Genomic DNA, 18,724 nt, shown 5'->3' on the forward strand with positions numbered 1-18,724 from the left:
TTAACATATAATGTATTATTTATTTCAGAGGTACAGGTCTGTGATTCAGCAGTCTTAGACAATTCACAGTGCTCAACATAGCACATACCCTTCCCAATGTCTATCACCCAGCCACCCCATCCCTCCCACCCCCAACCACTCCAGCAACCCTCAGTTTATTTCCTGAGATTAAGAATTCCTCATATCAGTGATATCATATGATACATGTCTTTCTTTATTTGACTTATTTCGCTCAGCATAATACCCTCCAGTTCCATCCACCTCGTTGCAAATGGCAAGATTTCATTCTTTTTAATGGCTGCATAATATTCCATTGTATATATATACCACATCTTCTTTATCTATTCATTTGTCGATGGACATCTTGGCTCTTTCCAAAATTTGGCTATTGTGGACATTGCTGCTATAAACATCGGGGTGCATGTACCCCTTCAGATCCATACATTTGTATCTTTGGGGCAAATACCCAGTAGTGCAATTGCTGAGTCGTATGGTAGCTCTATTTTCAACTTTTTGAGGAACCTCCATACTGTTTTCCAGAGTGGCTGCACCAGCTTGCATTCCCACCAACAGTGTAGGAGGGTTCCCCTTTCTCTGCATCCCCACCAACATCTGTCATTTCCTGACTTGTTAATTTTAGCCATTCTGACTGCTGTGAGGTGGTATCTCATTGAGGTTTTGATTTGGATTTCCCTGATGCCGAGCGATGTTGAACATTTTTTCATGTGTCTGTTGGTCATTTGGATGTCTTCTTTGGAAAAATGTCTGTTCATGTCTTCTGCCCATTTCTTGATTGGATCACTTGTTCTTTGGGTGTTGAGTTTGATAAGTTCTTTATAGATTTTGGATACTAGTCCTTTATCTGATATGTCATTTGCAAATATCTTCTCCCATTCTGTCAGTCGTCTTTTGGTTTTGTTGAGTGTTTCTTTTGCTGTGCAAAAGCATGTTATCTTGATGAAGTCCCAATAGTTCCTTTTTGCCCTTGCTTCCCTTGCCTTTGGTGATGTTTCTAGGAAGAAGTTGCTGTGGCTGAGGTCGAAGAGGTTGCTGCCTGTCTTCTCCTTCAGGGTTTTGATGGACTCCTGTCTCACATTTAGGTCTTTCAACCATTTGGAGTCTATTTTTTGTGTGGTGTAAGAAAATGGTCCAGTTTCATTCTTCTGCATGTTGCTGTCCAATTTTCCCAACACTTTTAATGGGCTTTATCAGCATCTGACATGTTGTGGTTAAGCATCTTTTTGTTTGCTGGTGATTTGTTTCATCCCCAAAAACAAATCTCCATGAGACAGTGATGTCATCTGTTTTGCTCAGAGATAGGTCTCCACACCAGAACAGTGCCTGGCACATAACACGCATGTAATACTTTTTTGATTGAATGTCAACTGAATATCTATGGGCATTCGTGTAAGCCAAGGGTAAAATATGTTCTGAGACAGCAGTGGGTAGATGAACTCTTCTCAATGTTGAAAGTAATTTGTGTTGTTTAAAAGAAATAACAATAGAATTTTAAGCAAAGTCAGCATCTAATGATACTGAATGCAAATAACACTCTGTTTTATCTTGAGCTGCTCTTATAAGAAAACTCAGAAGCCAGGAGTAAGATTATACTATCTATCCTCGTGAGTATTAATTGAACAGTTTGGCCTCGAAACTTCCCTTTCATCTGACAAAATGTGCAGATTTAATTGAACATATTTTATGAGAATTTTGCTAGCCAGATAGCACTTGCCACAATGATCTGCACTTTTTACATGCCCCCAGACACAGCACTAATACAGTATACAAGGGCATATAAACAGAAATGTAATTTTAGGAGACACAAGTAGTTCCCTTTATACCTCATGTTGGTTAGATCCATATGAGTCCATTCTGGCTACTTGATGGCTTTTACTACTTGTGCGATTAGAAAAAGTTGGAGAGGTTGCAGTGCAGAGACACTATGATAATTAAATCCTAAAACATAGCACCTATGAGGAGAGGTAAAAAAAATCTGCATCATTTGGTTTTATAAAGGGAAAGCTGAGAGGTGACTTGATAATTGTCCTTAAGGATATAAAAGGTTACTTTTTTTTTAAGATTTTATTTATTTATTTGAGAGAGAGACACAGCAAGAGGAGGAACACAAGCAGGGTGAGTGGGAGAGGGAGAAGCAGGCTTCCTGCTGGGTAGGGAGCCCAATGTGGGGCTGGATCCCAGGACCGTGGGAGCATGACCTGAGCAGAAGGCAGATGCTTAAGGACTGAGCCACCCAGGCGCCCCTAAAAGGTTACTTTTTAAAAAGTGGTGATCACCTGTTTTTAATCACATCTGAAGAATGATTAAGAAAAAACTATTATAAACTGTAGTGTGAGGGATTCCGTTTTTAAAAAAGGAATACCAGAAGATGAAAAGAGGATCTTTACATACCAAGTATTAAAGGGTAAGAATTAAGATTTCATTCTTTAAATTTATTTAAAGGTGGGATTGTTTGGATTATTAGTTGAAGGCAGGACCAAAACACCAGCCACAATTCCTACTGTTTATGACCCTAGGATATCCACATTTATAGTAACAAGTAACATTCTCCCCAACCCCCCTGAAAGCTTTTTCTACAGAAAACCATATACTCTTCTAATGGAAGCATGGATTTCTAAGCACAGATCTGAGGATCTTTTTAGTATGATGTAATTATCCTCAGAAGCAGAATATTAGAATTGAAATCTGGAAGATGAATCTTATAAACTATTAATTAAAATCATTAATTTCAGGGCGCCTGGGTGGCTCAGTTGGTTAAGCGATTGCCTTCAGCTCAGGTCATGATCCCAGGGTCCTGGGATCGAGTCCCGCATCGGGCTCCCTGCTCTGCGGGGAGCCTGCTTCTCCCTCTCCCACTCCCCCTGCTTGTGTTCCCTCTCTCACTGTGTCTCTCTCTGTCAAATAAATAAATAAAATCTTAAAAAATAAAATAAAATAAAATCATTAATTTTAGTAAGTAATCTTGAAAGACATCCCTTTTAATAATATTATAAAAATTAACTACATTGTTTTCTGTGTCTATTGCTTGTTTCTAGTAATTTTTATTTATGGTAGTAAAGTTTCTACTTATTTCAATAACAGTGTCTTCGAGAAAATGCTGATATCAATCAAAATAATAATGAAAAATGATTCAAGTATATTGAATAAGAAATCAAGAATGCAAATCAAACACAAGGATTAAAAGTTTCCTTTGATAATTATATGCCCTTTCTGTGCCATCCACTTTGTAAAAACATTGTCTTATAAAAAAGCATTTTCCCTTTGAAAGTGCATAGCATTTTCCCACATGGGCTAGTTGTCTTTCCTAAAACTCTTTTTTTTCTTCAAATAGGGCTTTGCTTCCCTAAATTTCCTATAGCAAGCCAAATCCAACACATATTAAGCCAAAAGAGGAGATTAAACCCTGCAGTGTGGATAGATTTAAACAGGAGGATCCTTATAAATGCTGTAAACTGAAGGGCATGTTTGAAACACAAGAAGTTGCTAGGGTCAATGTATTCCCTCCTAAAAGAACCAGAGGAACAGTTAATGTATTTGCATCTGAGTCATGTAAATTCCAGTGCCAAGAGGGATGCTTGTCCTTTTAGACTACTTGTCTGCTAGGTTCATGGTGGTCTGGGTTAATGTGTCCCACACCTATTTTATTTAAGCTACTTTCCCCATCCACATATATTCTGAACCTAAGAATTCTAATGGATAATGGGATGTCTATAAAAAGATTTTATAATACATGTAATATTTTTCAAATGGAAAATATTATTAACAGGAACAATACATGAATATCTATAGGGATCAAGATTAATTAACATATAGGAAGCTATTTTAAACTGGGTCAGAATTCACACACCTGTATGGGCACATGCATATACAGCACACACAAATATCTAGAGAATGGCAAAAGAGTCAAGTTTGCCCATAAAATAGACAATTCTGGTAAACATGTTTCCTTTTCTTTTTTTTTAAAGATTGTATTTATTTATTTGAGAGAGAGAATGAGACAGAGAGCATGAGAGAGGGGAGGGTCAGAGGGAGAAGCAGACTCCCCTCTGAGCAGGGAGCCCGATGCGGGACTGGATACCGGGACTCCAAGATCATGACCTGAGCCGAAGGCAGTCGCTTAACCAACTGAGCCACCCAGGCGCCCCAACATGTTTCCTTTTCAGTGTGAATATTGGTAGTTAATTTTGTTAGAAAATGAAGCCTTCCTGACTGTCCTTATGTATCCTACCTTCTGTAGCAACATTACACTGTATTACAGAGAAAGGGGTGTGTGTGTGTGTGTGTGTGTGTGTGTGTGTGTGTGCACGCTAGAATGTACATAGGATTTGGAGTCTGATCTATTCCAGATTTTTAGTAATAGTCAATATTAGTGATGGCTAATATTGTGATTATTAGTGATATTATGTAATATTGGTGATATTATGGAGCACTACTATGTGCCCATTACTTTCCTAAATGATATATTCATATCAACTCATTTAATCTTGAGAAAGGTACTATCATTCCCTTTTTAAAAATGCCTGAACTGATTCTAAGGGATGTGAAAAGAAGTGGTAAAATTGACGTTCAAATTTAAGCTGAATGGCTTCCAAACTGATGGAATCTTAATCCCTAGGGCCAAACAGGTTAAAAATGGGGGGAGTGACCACTATGTCCAAGACCTAGTTCCCTCATCAAGGAAATAAAGATGATAGCCTATTTTGATGGATTATTATACAGATTAATTTAGAGATTATATTTGAAGAATATGCTTTGTGTTTTTTTCTGAAATTTGTTATTATGTCCATTTATATCAGGGATTCCAAGTGCCTAAGAAGAACAAGGAGATTTAAAGTTTTATTCCTTTTCCCAGATAAGACTACTAAAATCCAAAAAAAGGAATTAATTTACTATATAGAGTGCTCAGTTGGTTTGATTTTATTTTTTATCACCTAACATCTAAAATAGTATTATAATGTCATTAAAAGTATCATTTTTTGTACAGGACTTGATGTAGATTTAATAAGTCTCTTTAGAGATTCACTCATTCTTGAAAGTCTAATTCAAAATTAATTGGTAAAATTTAATTTTGATGGTATGTTTTTTCCTCTCATTTTTAGTTATTAAAGTAGTTGCAAAAAATAGAAATTATCATTTGTAGCTGAAGAACGCTTGCTGGGCCTTCTCTTCTTGTTTTATTAAAAATATATTTTTGTTTGTTTTATTTTTTCATTTTTGTTTGTTTTAAATAATCATGACTAATGATTGAATGATTTCACTATATCCAAGTAAGAGGAGTGGTAGCAAACATAAGTCAAAAACATATTAGTTAAGTCATGTTGTTTATAGAGTAGCTTATATTTAATATAATAATACAAAAATATTTATCCTTCATCTGTCTATTGTTTTTCTATTTGCATTTTCAAATCCACAAGTGTCATTAACCTGAAGAAAAATATATCTATTATTAGAACAATGATAAGTGTAATTGGAAAAGTGTGAAACAAGTGACTTGCCATATTAGAGAATATTGGATGAAACAATTGTAGTGTCAAAGAGAGAAGAAACCATATAGATATATGTGGAAGCTTTGCCATAGGGATAACTTGTTGATTTTTAGCAGCTTTTTCCGCCTTTAATATTACATGTTTTAAGCACAGTAGAAAATTTATGGCTGGTTATGTCTACCATCTCAATAATGATTCTAAACACATAGTTTTTTTTTTCTTTTTTTAGTAAAAAAAAAAAAAAAAAAACTTTGGTTACACTATTAACCTCTGAATACCTTGGAAAAGCATATATATTAATAACAAACATAATTGTAGTATGTTTTTTCTATGTAATATTGCTTTGTGAATCTGAGACAAATCCTAAGGTGGACAGCATTTGGCTATTAGTCTGCAGAAAGTGTCCAGAAGCCTTGAAATAAATCTAAAAAACTAGAAGATACTTCTGAAGGAGAAGTCGAAAATGAGATCAATGCACAAAACTAGTGCTCAAGATGTGTGTAGCTGTTATTTTATTACCATTAATTAAGTGATACTTTCCAATGAGCAGAGTTGTTACAGAGGCTACTGTTTCTACTGGGGCTAAACTCACACTCTTGACTAAAGATAAAGTGTATAGAGAGCAAGTTAAAGAAGTAGAGATTAGGGTGCCTGGGTGGCTCAGTTGGTTAAGCGACTGCCTTCGGCTCAGGTCATGGTCCCAGGGTCCTGGGATCGAGCCCTGCATCAAGCCCTGCATCGAGCCCTGCATCGGGCTCCCTGCTCCGCGGGAAGCCTGCTTCTCCCTCTCCCACTCCCCCTGCTTGTGTTCCTGCTCTCGCTGTCTCTGTCTCTGTCAAATAAATAAATAAAATCTTAAAAAAAAAAAAAAAAGAAGTAGAGATTAAGACATGACATACATATTTATTTTATTGAATATCATTAATAATAGAAATTTCTAATATTAATAAAGAACTACTGTATGTCAGAAACTGTGCTAAAATTTATATGCATTATCTTAGCACATCCTCATAAATGAAAGAGTTGAGATTTGAATCCAGACAGCAGCTGAGGCTACAGCTTGTGTTCTTATCACTATAGCAGATGCACTCCAGTAGACAGCAGGAGGGAAGGGCAGAGGAGTATGTATATTCTGGATGATTACTTTTAAAGCAGCTCTTTCAAATACTTGGGCTATAATCGCTCTTCACTAAAATTCTAAAAACGGATTCCAACATGTTACTTTTTCCATCTTCCGCTTCGCTTGCTCTTCCTTCTGTAAAGTGGTGTATTCTGCCTCTCTCTTGCCTCAAACCCTTCAGGGGGTTATCATGGCCCAGGCAGTCATAATGCATTTCTTAGCAGGAACACCTGAGCCCATTCAGGCTTGTAGCCGATTGCTCTTGCATGAGTCTCTAAGTCCTCGATGATAAGACAGTCTCTTCCTAGAACAAAACTTTCTCCTTTCCACTTTCAAGAATGATTTATTGCTCCTCACTCTGTTTCCTTAGCACTTTAGCTGTATAGGACTGTCATGATGCTTTTTATTATTTTTACATACTTGTTTCCCTCTGGAAACCATGAGGCCTAAGTGCCTGGATGCCCATAGAAGTTGTAGCTTGAGTCAGTGTATGAGGAGTGTCCTATAAATAGCAATAGCCAATAACCACATGTGTTCATAGATGTCCAACTTACATTTGCAGAGTTGAATCGAGAATTCTATCTTTGAGAGTTTCAGTGCTTAGGTAATGTAATTGAAGAGGCTAGTTCAAGTTTTAAAAGAGTAAAGGAGTTAAGCTGCCAAGAAGACAGAGGATCTTAAATGAAGATGATTTTAAGATTTAATAGCAACATGCAATGTATGAGAAGGAAAAAATATCAACAGTTTTCTGGCTGTTAATGACATTGATTATTTTGTTACAAGGAAAGTTAAGGCCCATTGAATAAACCATAAAACTAGAGGGGTTTGCAGAAATTCTGTAGTGTTTAGTTACAATTTTTGTACCAATGTTATCAATTCAGATAACTAATAGAGAAGTTGAAATATTTATAACAAATAGAGGATTGGCTATTTTTTTAATATAGTGGCTTGTCATTACACTTATGTTAAAGTCCAAAATTCATGACCTGTCCAGTGACCCATCTCCTTTCCCAGTGTTGGCTCTCAACCTCTCTCTCTTCTGTTCTCTGGATTTCTGGAATGTACCTCATGCTTTTGCTTCAGGCCTCTGCCAATACCAGCCTCTCTGTCTGCAAAAGTTTTCTTCCTGTCCAGTCTACCTTCAATCTTCCACTCATCTTTCAGCCACTGTTTGAAATTTACATCCTAGGAGACATTTCCCTAACTCACCAATACAATTTGATGTAAACTGCATTCTCACTCTCTATAATGGCACTTATACTGATCTGTCCATATTTACTTGTGTACTAATTTATTTAATATCTCTCTTTGCCACTCCTCTAAACATTATAAACTCTAATTAAAAAGTACTTTATAATTGCTTACTATTGGACTATATTTTTGAAGACAATATGTTTTCATTTTTCCCTCAAGATAGTATAGGAAAATCATAAATACAAAGAGAATCTAGCTTCCTTTAAGGTTCTGAGTATCCCCTGGCAGCAGTTATCAAAGCTAAATTCTACAACCAGAAGAACTATTGCCATGCATTCACTCTCCTCTAGTATTTTAAGCATCCAAATACCAAAAAAAAAAAAAGAAAGAAAATTGGATTTGTTAATAAAATAGTTATTATTTTGAAAACGCTCGCCAAAGTAAAGAATTCCTTCTAACATTTTAGGTGTTTAATGATAATACTTTATGTAACTCTATATAAGAAATAGTGAAAGACACCAATTACTATCCTTTGACCATATTCAGTACAATCCACATGTAATTCAAAGACAATATCTGACATTTGGCCTGGGATTACCCTATTTCGACAATTCTTAGCTGCATTTTCTTTTAACATCTCTGAAATTGAAACACACATAGATGTGTGAACACAGTTGAAAACTTCTAGTAACACCGAAAAATGGCCATGTGAAAGTCTTTTTGACTCAATAAAATACAGTCACATAAGTAAGGTAAATATGCATCTTTTAAAGGCAATAAATGTTTTTTAGATAACCTAGACTCATTTTTTCATTTCTCATGTAAATGAATATTGTCATGATGTTTTTTAGGGGTGAAAGAAATCAACTCAATAGAAATATCATGCTTATTAATCTTTTCAAAATTTGCAAACATATTAATAAATATTATTTAACTTGATCATCTTGACAGCTCTGTAAGGGAAAAGGGAGATTGTGTGTGCTATCCCTTCTACAGTAAAAACTGGATCTCATGTGTTAAATGCTTTGGTAGCTACATTATTATTAAGCGTAGAAGCCAAAATCCTCACTTCTGTTTCATGAGCATGCTTCAGTGTTGATACAGAAAAAAAAATGCATTAGTTACGGACTTGGAGATGTGGAATTTAGGCTGCTATGACCATTTATAATGAAGACTTAGTGATATCATAAAGTATAATCTTTATGACTGTGGCATCTCCACCATGAATTTAGTCAACATTGATTCAAGGTATGGTCATGTTAGCAATCTGGATTGATGTATGCCAGCCTGTGTAACTCCAGGTTTTCATCAGGACAGTGACCTGCTGGACCGGCGGAAACACTGCTTCACGGTGCAGTCTGAGTCTGGGGAGGATCTCTACTTCTCCGTGGAGTTAGAGTCTGACCTCGCCCAGTGGGAAAGAGCCTTCCAAACAGCAACCTTTCTGGAGGTGGAACGGATACAGGTGAGAGTCTGTGAAATTTTAGGATCTGTGACTCCTAAAAATGCATGACTGTGCCCTAGAATTTAAATCTCAAATAGAAAATGCTGTGATTTTAACTAATTTACAAAGCCATTTCCTGTTCTCTAATCATGACTGCCTAACTTTTAGCATGAATGGCTTTGTTTTCTCACAGTGCTCTTTCTTTCTAGAAATAATTCCCTTCAACTCTACCCTTCAAAACCACACAACCATAATTTGAGACTTTTTTCAGAGGTCATATCGTCACCCAGATTTTCCTGATTTCCTGTCTGTCCTACCCATTGTTACCACTATTGCCACAACTATCCTGTTCAAACTCATCCCATTTGTGAGCACCAATATCACTTTTTTGTCTGTTTTCTTAGGTCTATTAACACTGTCTTGTATTGGAGTGATATGTGCTTGTTATTCCCCACACTAAATTATAGGCTGCTTGGGATTGTTTTATTCATTTCCCAGCTGAAGTACAGTGCATTTTGTACTGCATATTTATTAAGTTTTATTTCTTAAGTGTGAAGTTATATGTAAGTCAAACTTCATAGAACCTTCAGTCTCTTCATGGGACCATGGAATAGATGAGGCTCCCAAACGTTGGTTCTGTGGCTGACGTCTGACAGAGACTGATGGCAAAATTGAACAGTTGTGATGCACTTGTCACATGTAAATGGATTTGTAGAGCCAGGACCTAAGTAGACACATGAACACTTAATTTCAAAAAACAAACATATGATGATGATAATATAGCACTGACTCTCCTGGAATGCTTGGCTATAATAGGAGACTTGAATGTGTATTTTTTCAATCTGTTGAACTGATGTGTAACATATATTTATTTCCTTTATTTCTGACTATAACCTTCTATATTGAACATATCAGTTTGCACCAGTATGACATTTAAATCAGGGGAAAAAGACAGGGTGAAGACTCAAATTTCACTTGTTTCATTGCTCAATTGACCGTAATAGCTCTGCTGATCTTCATATATCTTAAAATGTTAATGTAACTGAGGAATATTGTTTCAATAACTTAGCTGTATAGAATCCCAATTCAATAAATAGTTTAATATCTAAAATGGAAAGATGAATAACATCTTCAATATAATTTTTTTCCAAATATCAACATCCAAGACCATTTTAAGCACTAAAATATGTTAGTTGAATAGGAGTTGACATTTTTGTTATTTATATTGCTATCTTTAAATTTTCCCAATTATAATTTCTTAGAATATCACACTTCACTTGTAACTAACTACATAGAGATATCTATCTGTTGTTCTCAATTTAAGATTTCCTTTTAAGTCTCCTGATGTTTAGAAATGAGATACTATTATGTTGTTCTGATGTAATTTAAAACCTTTTTTGTTTTGTTTTGTTTTGTTTTTTGAGTCTGGGCTTCATATTCTCTAAGCTGATGTTCAATGCATTTCTTTGGACTATCTCATAATACTTAATACTTATTTAAGATGTGTGTAGCAAATGAAAAGTAAAACATTTAATGTTTTGTTAGCTTTTGGTTGTTTTATACATCTTTTAGTTTCTCTTTGCTTACTGCATCAGAAATAATAATCAATGACAACACCTTGGTGGTGTTATTTTCAAAATTCAAGGATGTGAATATATTTACATCCTTCTGTTTTTCTTTTTTCTTCTGTGTTCTCAATATTTCCACTAGCATTAAAGTTGATAAAGAAATACAATAAAGAAGGAACATATGTCCCTTTGTGAAATAGGCAGAAAGATAGAAAATTAATGAATTGTCTAATACAAATCAATGAATTAAATAATTTTTTTTAACTTTGAAATTGGTTTTCAGTCATGGGATTGCACCCTAACACTTTTAGCTTCTAATCTATTTATCTACTTACATATTTTTGGATCTCTGATGTACTTAATATTGATATAAATATCTACATATTTAATTAAGAGGTTATCCATTCAGAGCAGGTATTTCTAAACATTCTACATTGTCATTTAAATTAACACCTTAAAATTTGGAAAATGTAGTGAATATTGAAACAGGAAGATGACAATTTATATGACTAAAATCTTACAACATATCAACATTCAAAGTACCTGTATTGGGCCTAATTCATTTATAGTACTTTTGGTATCTTTATTTGTCCTGTTTCTGAAAAATTTCCCAGAGTAAGTAAATAATACTGGTAAAGGGTAGACAATTTAATTTTTTTTTTACCTTACAATAATTCAATTTGAATAAATATAGCTCTTTTAAAATAGGACTTTTAATGAAAAATCATATAATTTATAAAATTTATTTTCTTTAATTATTATTATTATTTGAAACTCATATGTGTTTAATTCAGCTACAGACATTTAGTTATCATCCAAAAGGACATATTAAAAAGTATTTTATGTGTGATATGTCTTCAAATGTTGTGTAATAACATATAATTGTGCAAAAATCTTTCAAAATGTTTCAAGTTGTCCCTAAAAAGTGTAATTTTTGCTTTTTTCTAACTATAATTCAATTTTTATTATAAAATAAACAGAGAAAGGAAACAAATCAACTGAGGGTTCTAGAGGGGAGGAGGGGAGGAGGATGGGTTAGCCTGGTGTTGGGTATTAAAGAGGGCACATACTGAATGGAGCACTGGGTGTTATATGCAAACAATGAATCATGGAATACTATATCAAAAACTAATGATGTAATGTATGGTGATTAACATAACATAATAAAATTTTTAAAAAAATAAAAAAAACACACACACACACAAAAATCACATAGGGTTTATTCTTATTACACTATTCCTTCCAAGAACGGCCAATAAAGTGCAGCCAAATAAAAAAAAAATCAAATATAATATTAAAACATATATTAGGGGCGCCTGGGTGGCTCAGTTGGTTAAGCGACTGCCTTCGGCTCAGGTCATGATCCTGGAGTCCTGGGATCAAGTCCCACATCGGGCTCCCTGCTCGGCAGGGAGTCTGCTTCTCCCTCTGACCCTCCCCCCTCTCATGCTCTCTCTATCTCACTCTCTCTCGAATAAATAAATAAAATCTTTAAAAAAAAACACATATATTAAGTATAGTCATCATATATGTTTATTAAAAGATTATAAATTATAGAATTAAACTTCAGTGAGTCTCTATATCATATCTGTTTCAATTTAATGATTATTGATGAATGAGTTTCATTTGTAATTCTGAATTTAATGAGATAGATTTTAATGTTCTGTACTGAAGGTGTTTTCATCCAATGTATTCTTTTAAATAGTAATTAAGAACAACAAACAATTATGTCTAAATTAGAGGGAATGAGATAGCCTTGAACATTTCTTAATATTGAGAGTAGTTTTAATAAATTAATGATGGGTGGATAAAAACATGGAAGATGCCCATGCATTAAACAAATAAAATTACACCCAAAACTGAACTTAATAGCTCATTAAGTTTGTTTTCTGAGCTGGTTTTTGAAAACTTGACTTCAAAGGAATAATTGGGCATGGTTATAACTTTTCTATCCAAATTGGGCTTAAAGCCATGAGTATAGTTTTTGGTGAAGGCAACTTGATGCATTTAGCCATCAATATAGTCAGAATGTGATTCACTTAATGTACTTTTATATACAGTATTATAAAACAAATATGATGTAATAATTAGTATTCAAAAAATGCTTAAGATCAGTTTATCTCTTTCTCTTCTTCCCTTTCTCCCTCCTTGTTTGTGATTTATGTGTATTTTTCCTCATTTTAATATCTCAGTAGTTTGCAATTAAATGCAAAAAAGTTGGCCTGTGGACATAAATATGCATCATGTGCCATATAAGTCCTGAGTTTTTATTTCATATTTGTTATTGTTAAATTTTAGTATTTCTATTTTAGTAGTTTTTCCAAAATATTTATATAAGTAAAATATAATTTAACCTGATCTCAGTGTGAAAAGTCATTGTTGATTTTTGAAGAATCAGTAGGTTTATACAAATAATAAGCAAGTGGTAAATGTCTTTGGGATATAACTTGTACCACATGGATGAACATTATATGACAGACTCTTAAGGTAAAGATGTTCTTATATTTTTTGCCTTGGTTACTGGATCTGTGTTTGTGTGCCTGAGAGTTCTCTTTTAATAATATCCATGAAATTGATATGCCAAGAATTGAAGTAATATCTTAACCTTTAATAATTCACTTTTGTTTTAATGAAAATGCAATGATATTTAGCTATAGAATATAACAATGTAACATAATTTTGCCTAAACTTAAACATGTTTATACCAGTTTTATTGCCAACATAGCAAAGAGTGTCAGTATAGCACAAGGTAAAGACAAGTTCACATGGAGCAGGATTGGAAATGTGGTCCTGCATACCCCTTGGCAGGTGAAAAAATATTCGGCTTGCTTTATTAACATTAAGATGTCAATAATACTATGTTTCTTATACAATTATTGCTGATATTAAGTTACCTATTGTGTAAACAACTTATTATGGAGCTGTCACAACAGTTTTTGATAAATGTTGGCTATTAATATTGATATCGGTTCAATCACATGAAAAGTAACAGTGTTTTCTGTTCTATCTAGTGCAAGACATATGCATGTGTGCTAGAAAGTCATCTAATGGGACTCACGATTGACTTTAGCACAGGATTTATCTGCTTTGATGCTGCAACAAAGGTAATGTGTTCAGGTCAGCTATGAGAAATGTGCTGCAGACACTGTAATTTAAGAATGACTGAAATAACTTCTAACTCCTGTCAGTATTTTAATTGGTTATCATGTATCAAATTTAAGATCCTCATTTTTGTTAATAGAAGATAAATCATGCTTTATTCTGTTTATAGAAAAACAAAAGTTTGAATTTTAAAAGAAGCTTTTTTTTTAAATTTTTATTTATTTATTTGAGAGAGAGAGTGAGAGAGAGAGAGAGCACAAGAGGGGGGAGCGGGAGAGGGAGAAGCAGACTCCCTGCCAAGCAGGGAGCCCGATGCGGGACTCGATCCAGGGACTCCAGGATCATGACCTGAGCCGAAGGCAGTTGCTTAACCAACTGAGCCACCCAGGTGCCCCAAAAGTTTGAATTTTAATAAAACAAATGTTTCCACAAAACATTATAACTGTATAAAGTGAATATGTATGCATGATATATATGCATTATACTTTATACATATATGTATAATATATATACATTATACATTTATAATATGTGCATAATATATTTTATATATATATTCTCTTTTACTAAAGGTTTAGTCTCTTAAGGGAAATTTTTTTTTCTCCAAACACAAGTTTTTTAAACAAAGTGTTTTTTTTATTATTTTTCTGCATCAGTAACTCCAATATCCAAATAAGGAAAACATTTTTTAGAGTTTAGTTTTATAGGTAATATATTAGAGTCATAGTATGGAAGAATTTGGGGTTTAGAATTTCTATCCAGGGACTATAACCCTTGTTAGCCCTTGCTTGGCCTGGTAAGGTCTTGTACTATCTGATTGGGTGCCTTTTCCACAAAGGATCTTCCTCTGAGAGTGATGTATATTGAATGATGAAAGGAATCTTCTCAGTTAGTAATATCTAAAAAACCTTAAAACACAACTGACCCCTCACCCACCAATAATCTCCCAGTGCTGGAGTCACTGCTGCATTTTCTGACTTGGGGCTCTGGCCCCCATGGAGGACATTCTTTTCCTTCCCATGACACAATCTATTCCTCAGATCCACTCCAATTTTTCCTTTATCAAAGTATGGCCTAAGAAATAAACCCATATATTCATTCCTACTAATTTTAAAGATTAATGAGTAATCCTTTACTGGGAAACTTATATCTTACCTAAAAATTAAGCATTGTACAGAATTTTCAAAAACAAATACAGATAAAACAAGATAGTGATATAAATGTGTAAGAAAGGCAGTGTGCAAAAGGTGAGAGGTTTTGGATCTTGGGAAAGATAGGAGTCCATTGTACAGTCCTGCAGCTCCCAGCCAAGTACAATGTGGGTTGGTGTCTGAGATCTTAGGATTTTTCATGACCCAGAAATCAAGATTGTCACACAAAAGCTCACATTATTTAAGGATGGCCAATTTTTTTTTAAATTTTGAGTGAAATTAAATAGCACACATATGCTGGTCAGATTGATTTGACTGTCCAGCTCATTGCCTTTGCATAATGCCAAAAGAATATTTATCTAAATATGGAATTTCCAGTGCTGTGGCTCTTTTGCTCACTCTCCAATGATATTGCCATAGCTTTTCCTACGACCAAAGACTTTCTTTTGAATAAAATATCCATTCAATTCAGATAGGCTCCTGAGTATTAAATAAACACATTTACCAATTTAATTGTTACTCAATTTCATAATTATTAAATTAATGTAATAAACAACTTTAAAAATAAAGTGGTTATAAAAAAGTTAAAGTGTGATTTTATAAAGAAAGTGTTATAGCTATGATTGTCACCAAACTATCACATGAAGAGGAAAGAATCATACATCGTAAATGAGAAGAAAGAAATAAAATTCATCTGAACACATTTCTGAATGCCTGAATTTAAGATTTCTTTTAAGGATAGTATAATCTAAATCAATGTCAGGGTCCTGTTTCATCTCTGTGTGGTAAGGGAGAAAATCCAGATGTGGACATTCTGTAGTTGAGGTATTCTCGCCTGAGTGTGCTAGGAAGGAATGAGTACTCAGGAGATCGTAAGCAAATGCTTATGATGCCATCTAGGGCATATCATTTAGTAAGAATGAGATTTTAGTCAGTACAAGCTGGATGCAGAAAAAGCCAATGGTAATCACCATCTTCCCATTTTCTGTTACTGGAAGTTCCTAACTTCAAGGCCATTTGAGAAGTGGGAGGGAAGGAAAGAGCTTGTCTGCTTATGATGAACAGAGTATTCATCACTAAAACTGTGACACTTGCACAGTAATAGGAAACTATTAATAATTATGTCAGGACAACAGATATGCACCAGAAGAGTCCTGGGCAAACCACTGAGCTGGCTATACCACAAGAAGGTGGCCTTACTCCATTGAATGAGCCCAAAAGTTATTTTTAAATACAAAAAAGAAAAAAAAAGAAAAAAAAATGTAATTGTAATATATAAATTAAAACATGTTTGTTCCAACATTTTATTAAGACAATTAAATAATATTGTTATTTTCTTTACTTGATATGCATGTGGAAAGAATCCTTAAAAATATATGTCCAGCAGATTCTTTAAGTGTTTGGGTTCGGGAAAGCCATACAGCAATACTACTGATACCCTTTAGCTGTTCACATTTTGTCTGTCTGCTCTGCATCTTGAGCAGGCCCTCCAGCTTTGAAGTGACTGTGGAAGCAAACCAAAGGTCTTATGATAAAGTATAGATTCCAGGAAAGGGGAGGAAGTGTACTGAGTGCTTAACTGAGCTCCATTTAAAGCAAGTTCTTCACTGTTAGTACATCAGCAATGGGGAGAATTGCTGCCTTAAAACAAACAAACAAACAACCATGTTTGTCATTTCTTACAATATATTTTTAAAAATAAAATAAACAATAATGAAAAAATAAATTAGAAGATCAGATCAGAGACTTGTGGTAGGGAATAGAGTCTCCGTGACCTTAGTTTACATTAGACTGCTACAGGTTTGGAAGCAGATCTGGGAATGTCAAGCTAGTTCTCATTACTTGTCCTTTGTGCATGAAAGTCCTCAGGGAAAACTATTTCCCTGAATTTTCTAGACAGTACAAGACACACTAAATAGCACTGCATTATCCACACTTCAGTTTACATTGGCAACCTAGCAGGAGGTAATACTTTCTTCTGTTTCCCTTAGTGTTGCTGGGGAGATTCCATCATAGAAGTTTATTGCCATATAACAGTTCAGCTTGTTCTTTGTAATCTTCATCCTTATTAAAATGTAGCCTTTTCAGTGTTAGAAAAAGTTTTCTCACTAATATGTCACAGTATGATGTTGCAGTACTAATATAATTCCCATAGCTAAAAGTATAGATTTGTTGCCATTATATCCCTTTAATCCTTCATATATGCATTAATTATATCTATTAATAGATTTCCTATATAAACAGAGATTGCAGCAGTCACATTTGTAAATAAATAGTTAATGAATACTTGCTTTCTATTGAAAGATACAGGAGGGATATATATATATCACTCTTGGGTACTCAAGGAAGGTTTCCTGGAAATTGAGACACCAAGGATAAGATTATCCAGACAAATATCTGTAAGTAAGGAGAACACTGAATTTGAGGTCAGACAAGATGAGAGATCAAGTTTGTGGGTAGCCAAGAGCCAGATTATGAAAGGGATCCTAGTAAAGAATTGCATCTGATCCTAAGAACAGAAGAACCTTTGAAGGGTATGAGACATAGGAAGAAAATAATCAGAAATATGTTTGGCAGCATAAACCCAGTAGAACAGTGGATGACTGAGATGGAGAAAACCTGGGGAAAGCCTGGGTTCTACATTCTCAAAATTGGCCTTCCTGTGGGCATCTATCACCCAGAGACACTGTTTCAAATTGAGGGTGAAAATGATCAGTGTATGAACAGAAGTAAGAGATGTTCAATATCATGGAAGCTAAATTATAAGGAAGGAAATGTAGAAAATGCTGGGGGGTGAAAAACTGGTCTCCTGGATTATGGTCCAGTGCATGTTTGACCTAAATCTGATTTATACTGTGGAAAGGTCACTCTAGTGGAGGTATACAGATTGCATTGATTGGATGGAAGCAAGACTAAATGAAGGGCCATGAATGGAAATAATTTATGTTTCTCCTTGATAATAAAGAAGAACACCTTTCAAACTTTTCGTTTTAAACACGAAATTTTATAAAAATAAAAAAAAAAATGAGGGAAGGTTCCTTTTATGTGTATCAAACAGATAACACCTGAGTTCTAATGGTTAAAATGAGGATGAAGGCATCAGATCACACCTTAGACCTCCCCTACACTCCTTATGCTGCAGCCCAGGGGATAAGCCAACTTCAGGTCTCCGTTGGCTATAATTAGAACCCAAAGACTGTTCATCCTATGTAAATGTCAAATGCAATGTGTGGGATACCATAAATCCTGACTCTTACACCTTGTGGGAAGTATAAGTATTACTCATATTACTGTTTTCCTGACAGAGTCTCTGATATGTCTGGTTCCCCAAACATATTGGTTCCCCAAAATTGTTACTGTCTGATGGTTTTTTAAAAAAATGTTTTAATAGTTGAATTTGAGAAATTCTAGGATAATATACTTAAAAGGCTTCTCTACTTCAGGATATGTAAGAGCCGATACTAACACACAGCACATTAAAAATATTTTTGAAATCATGATTGGTTAACAGATCTATGCAGATAATAAATTATTAAGTGAAAAAGGTAACATGTTTAAGAATTAGCTCTGTCATATGTTAGAAACTACTATGATGATTTATGTTTCCTTCTTGTACTCATTACTAACTTTAATTGATTATA

General features: G+C 34.4%; 1 protein-coding gene across 1 annotated transcript in view; it reads left to right on the forward strand.

Moving 5' to 3' along the window:
• SNTG1 (syntrophin gamma 1) overlaps positions 1-18,724 on the forward strand; it is a 956,725-nt gene that overhangs the window by 882,321 nt on the left and 55,680 nt on the right. The window contains exons 16-17 of the mRNA XM_035011136.1: positions 9,131-9,283; positions 13,842-13,934. Coding sequence (XP_034867027.1) covers positions 9,131-9,283; positions 13,842-13,934 — 246 coding nt within the window. The remainder of the gene's footprint in view (positions 1-9,130; positions 9,284-13,841; positions 13,935-18,724) is intronic.

This window comes from Mirounga leonina, unplaced genomic scaffold, assembly GCF_011800145.1.
Source record: "Mirounga leonina isolate KUSES-001 unplaced genomic scaffold, KU_Mleo_1.0 Mir_165, whole genome shotgun sequence".
NCBI lineage: Eukaryota > Metazoa > Chordata > Mammalia > Carnivora > Phocidae > Mirounga > Mirounga leonina.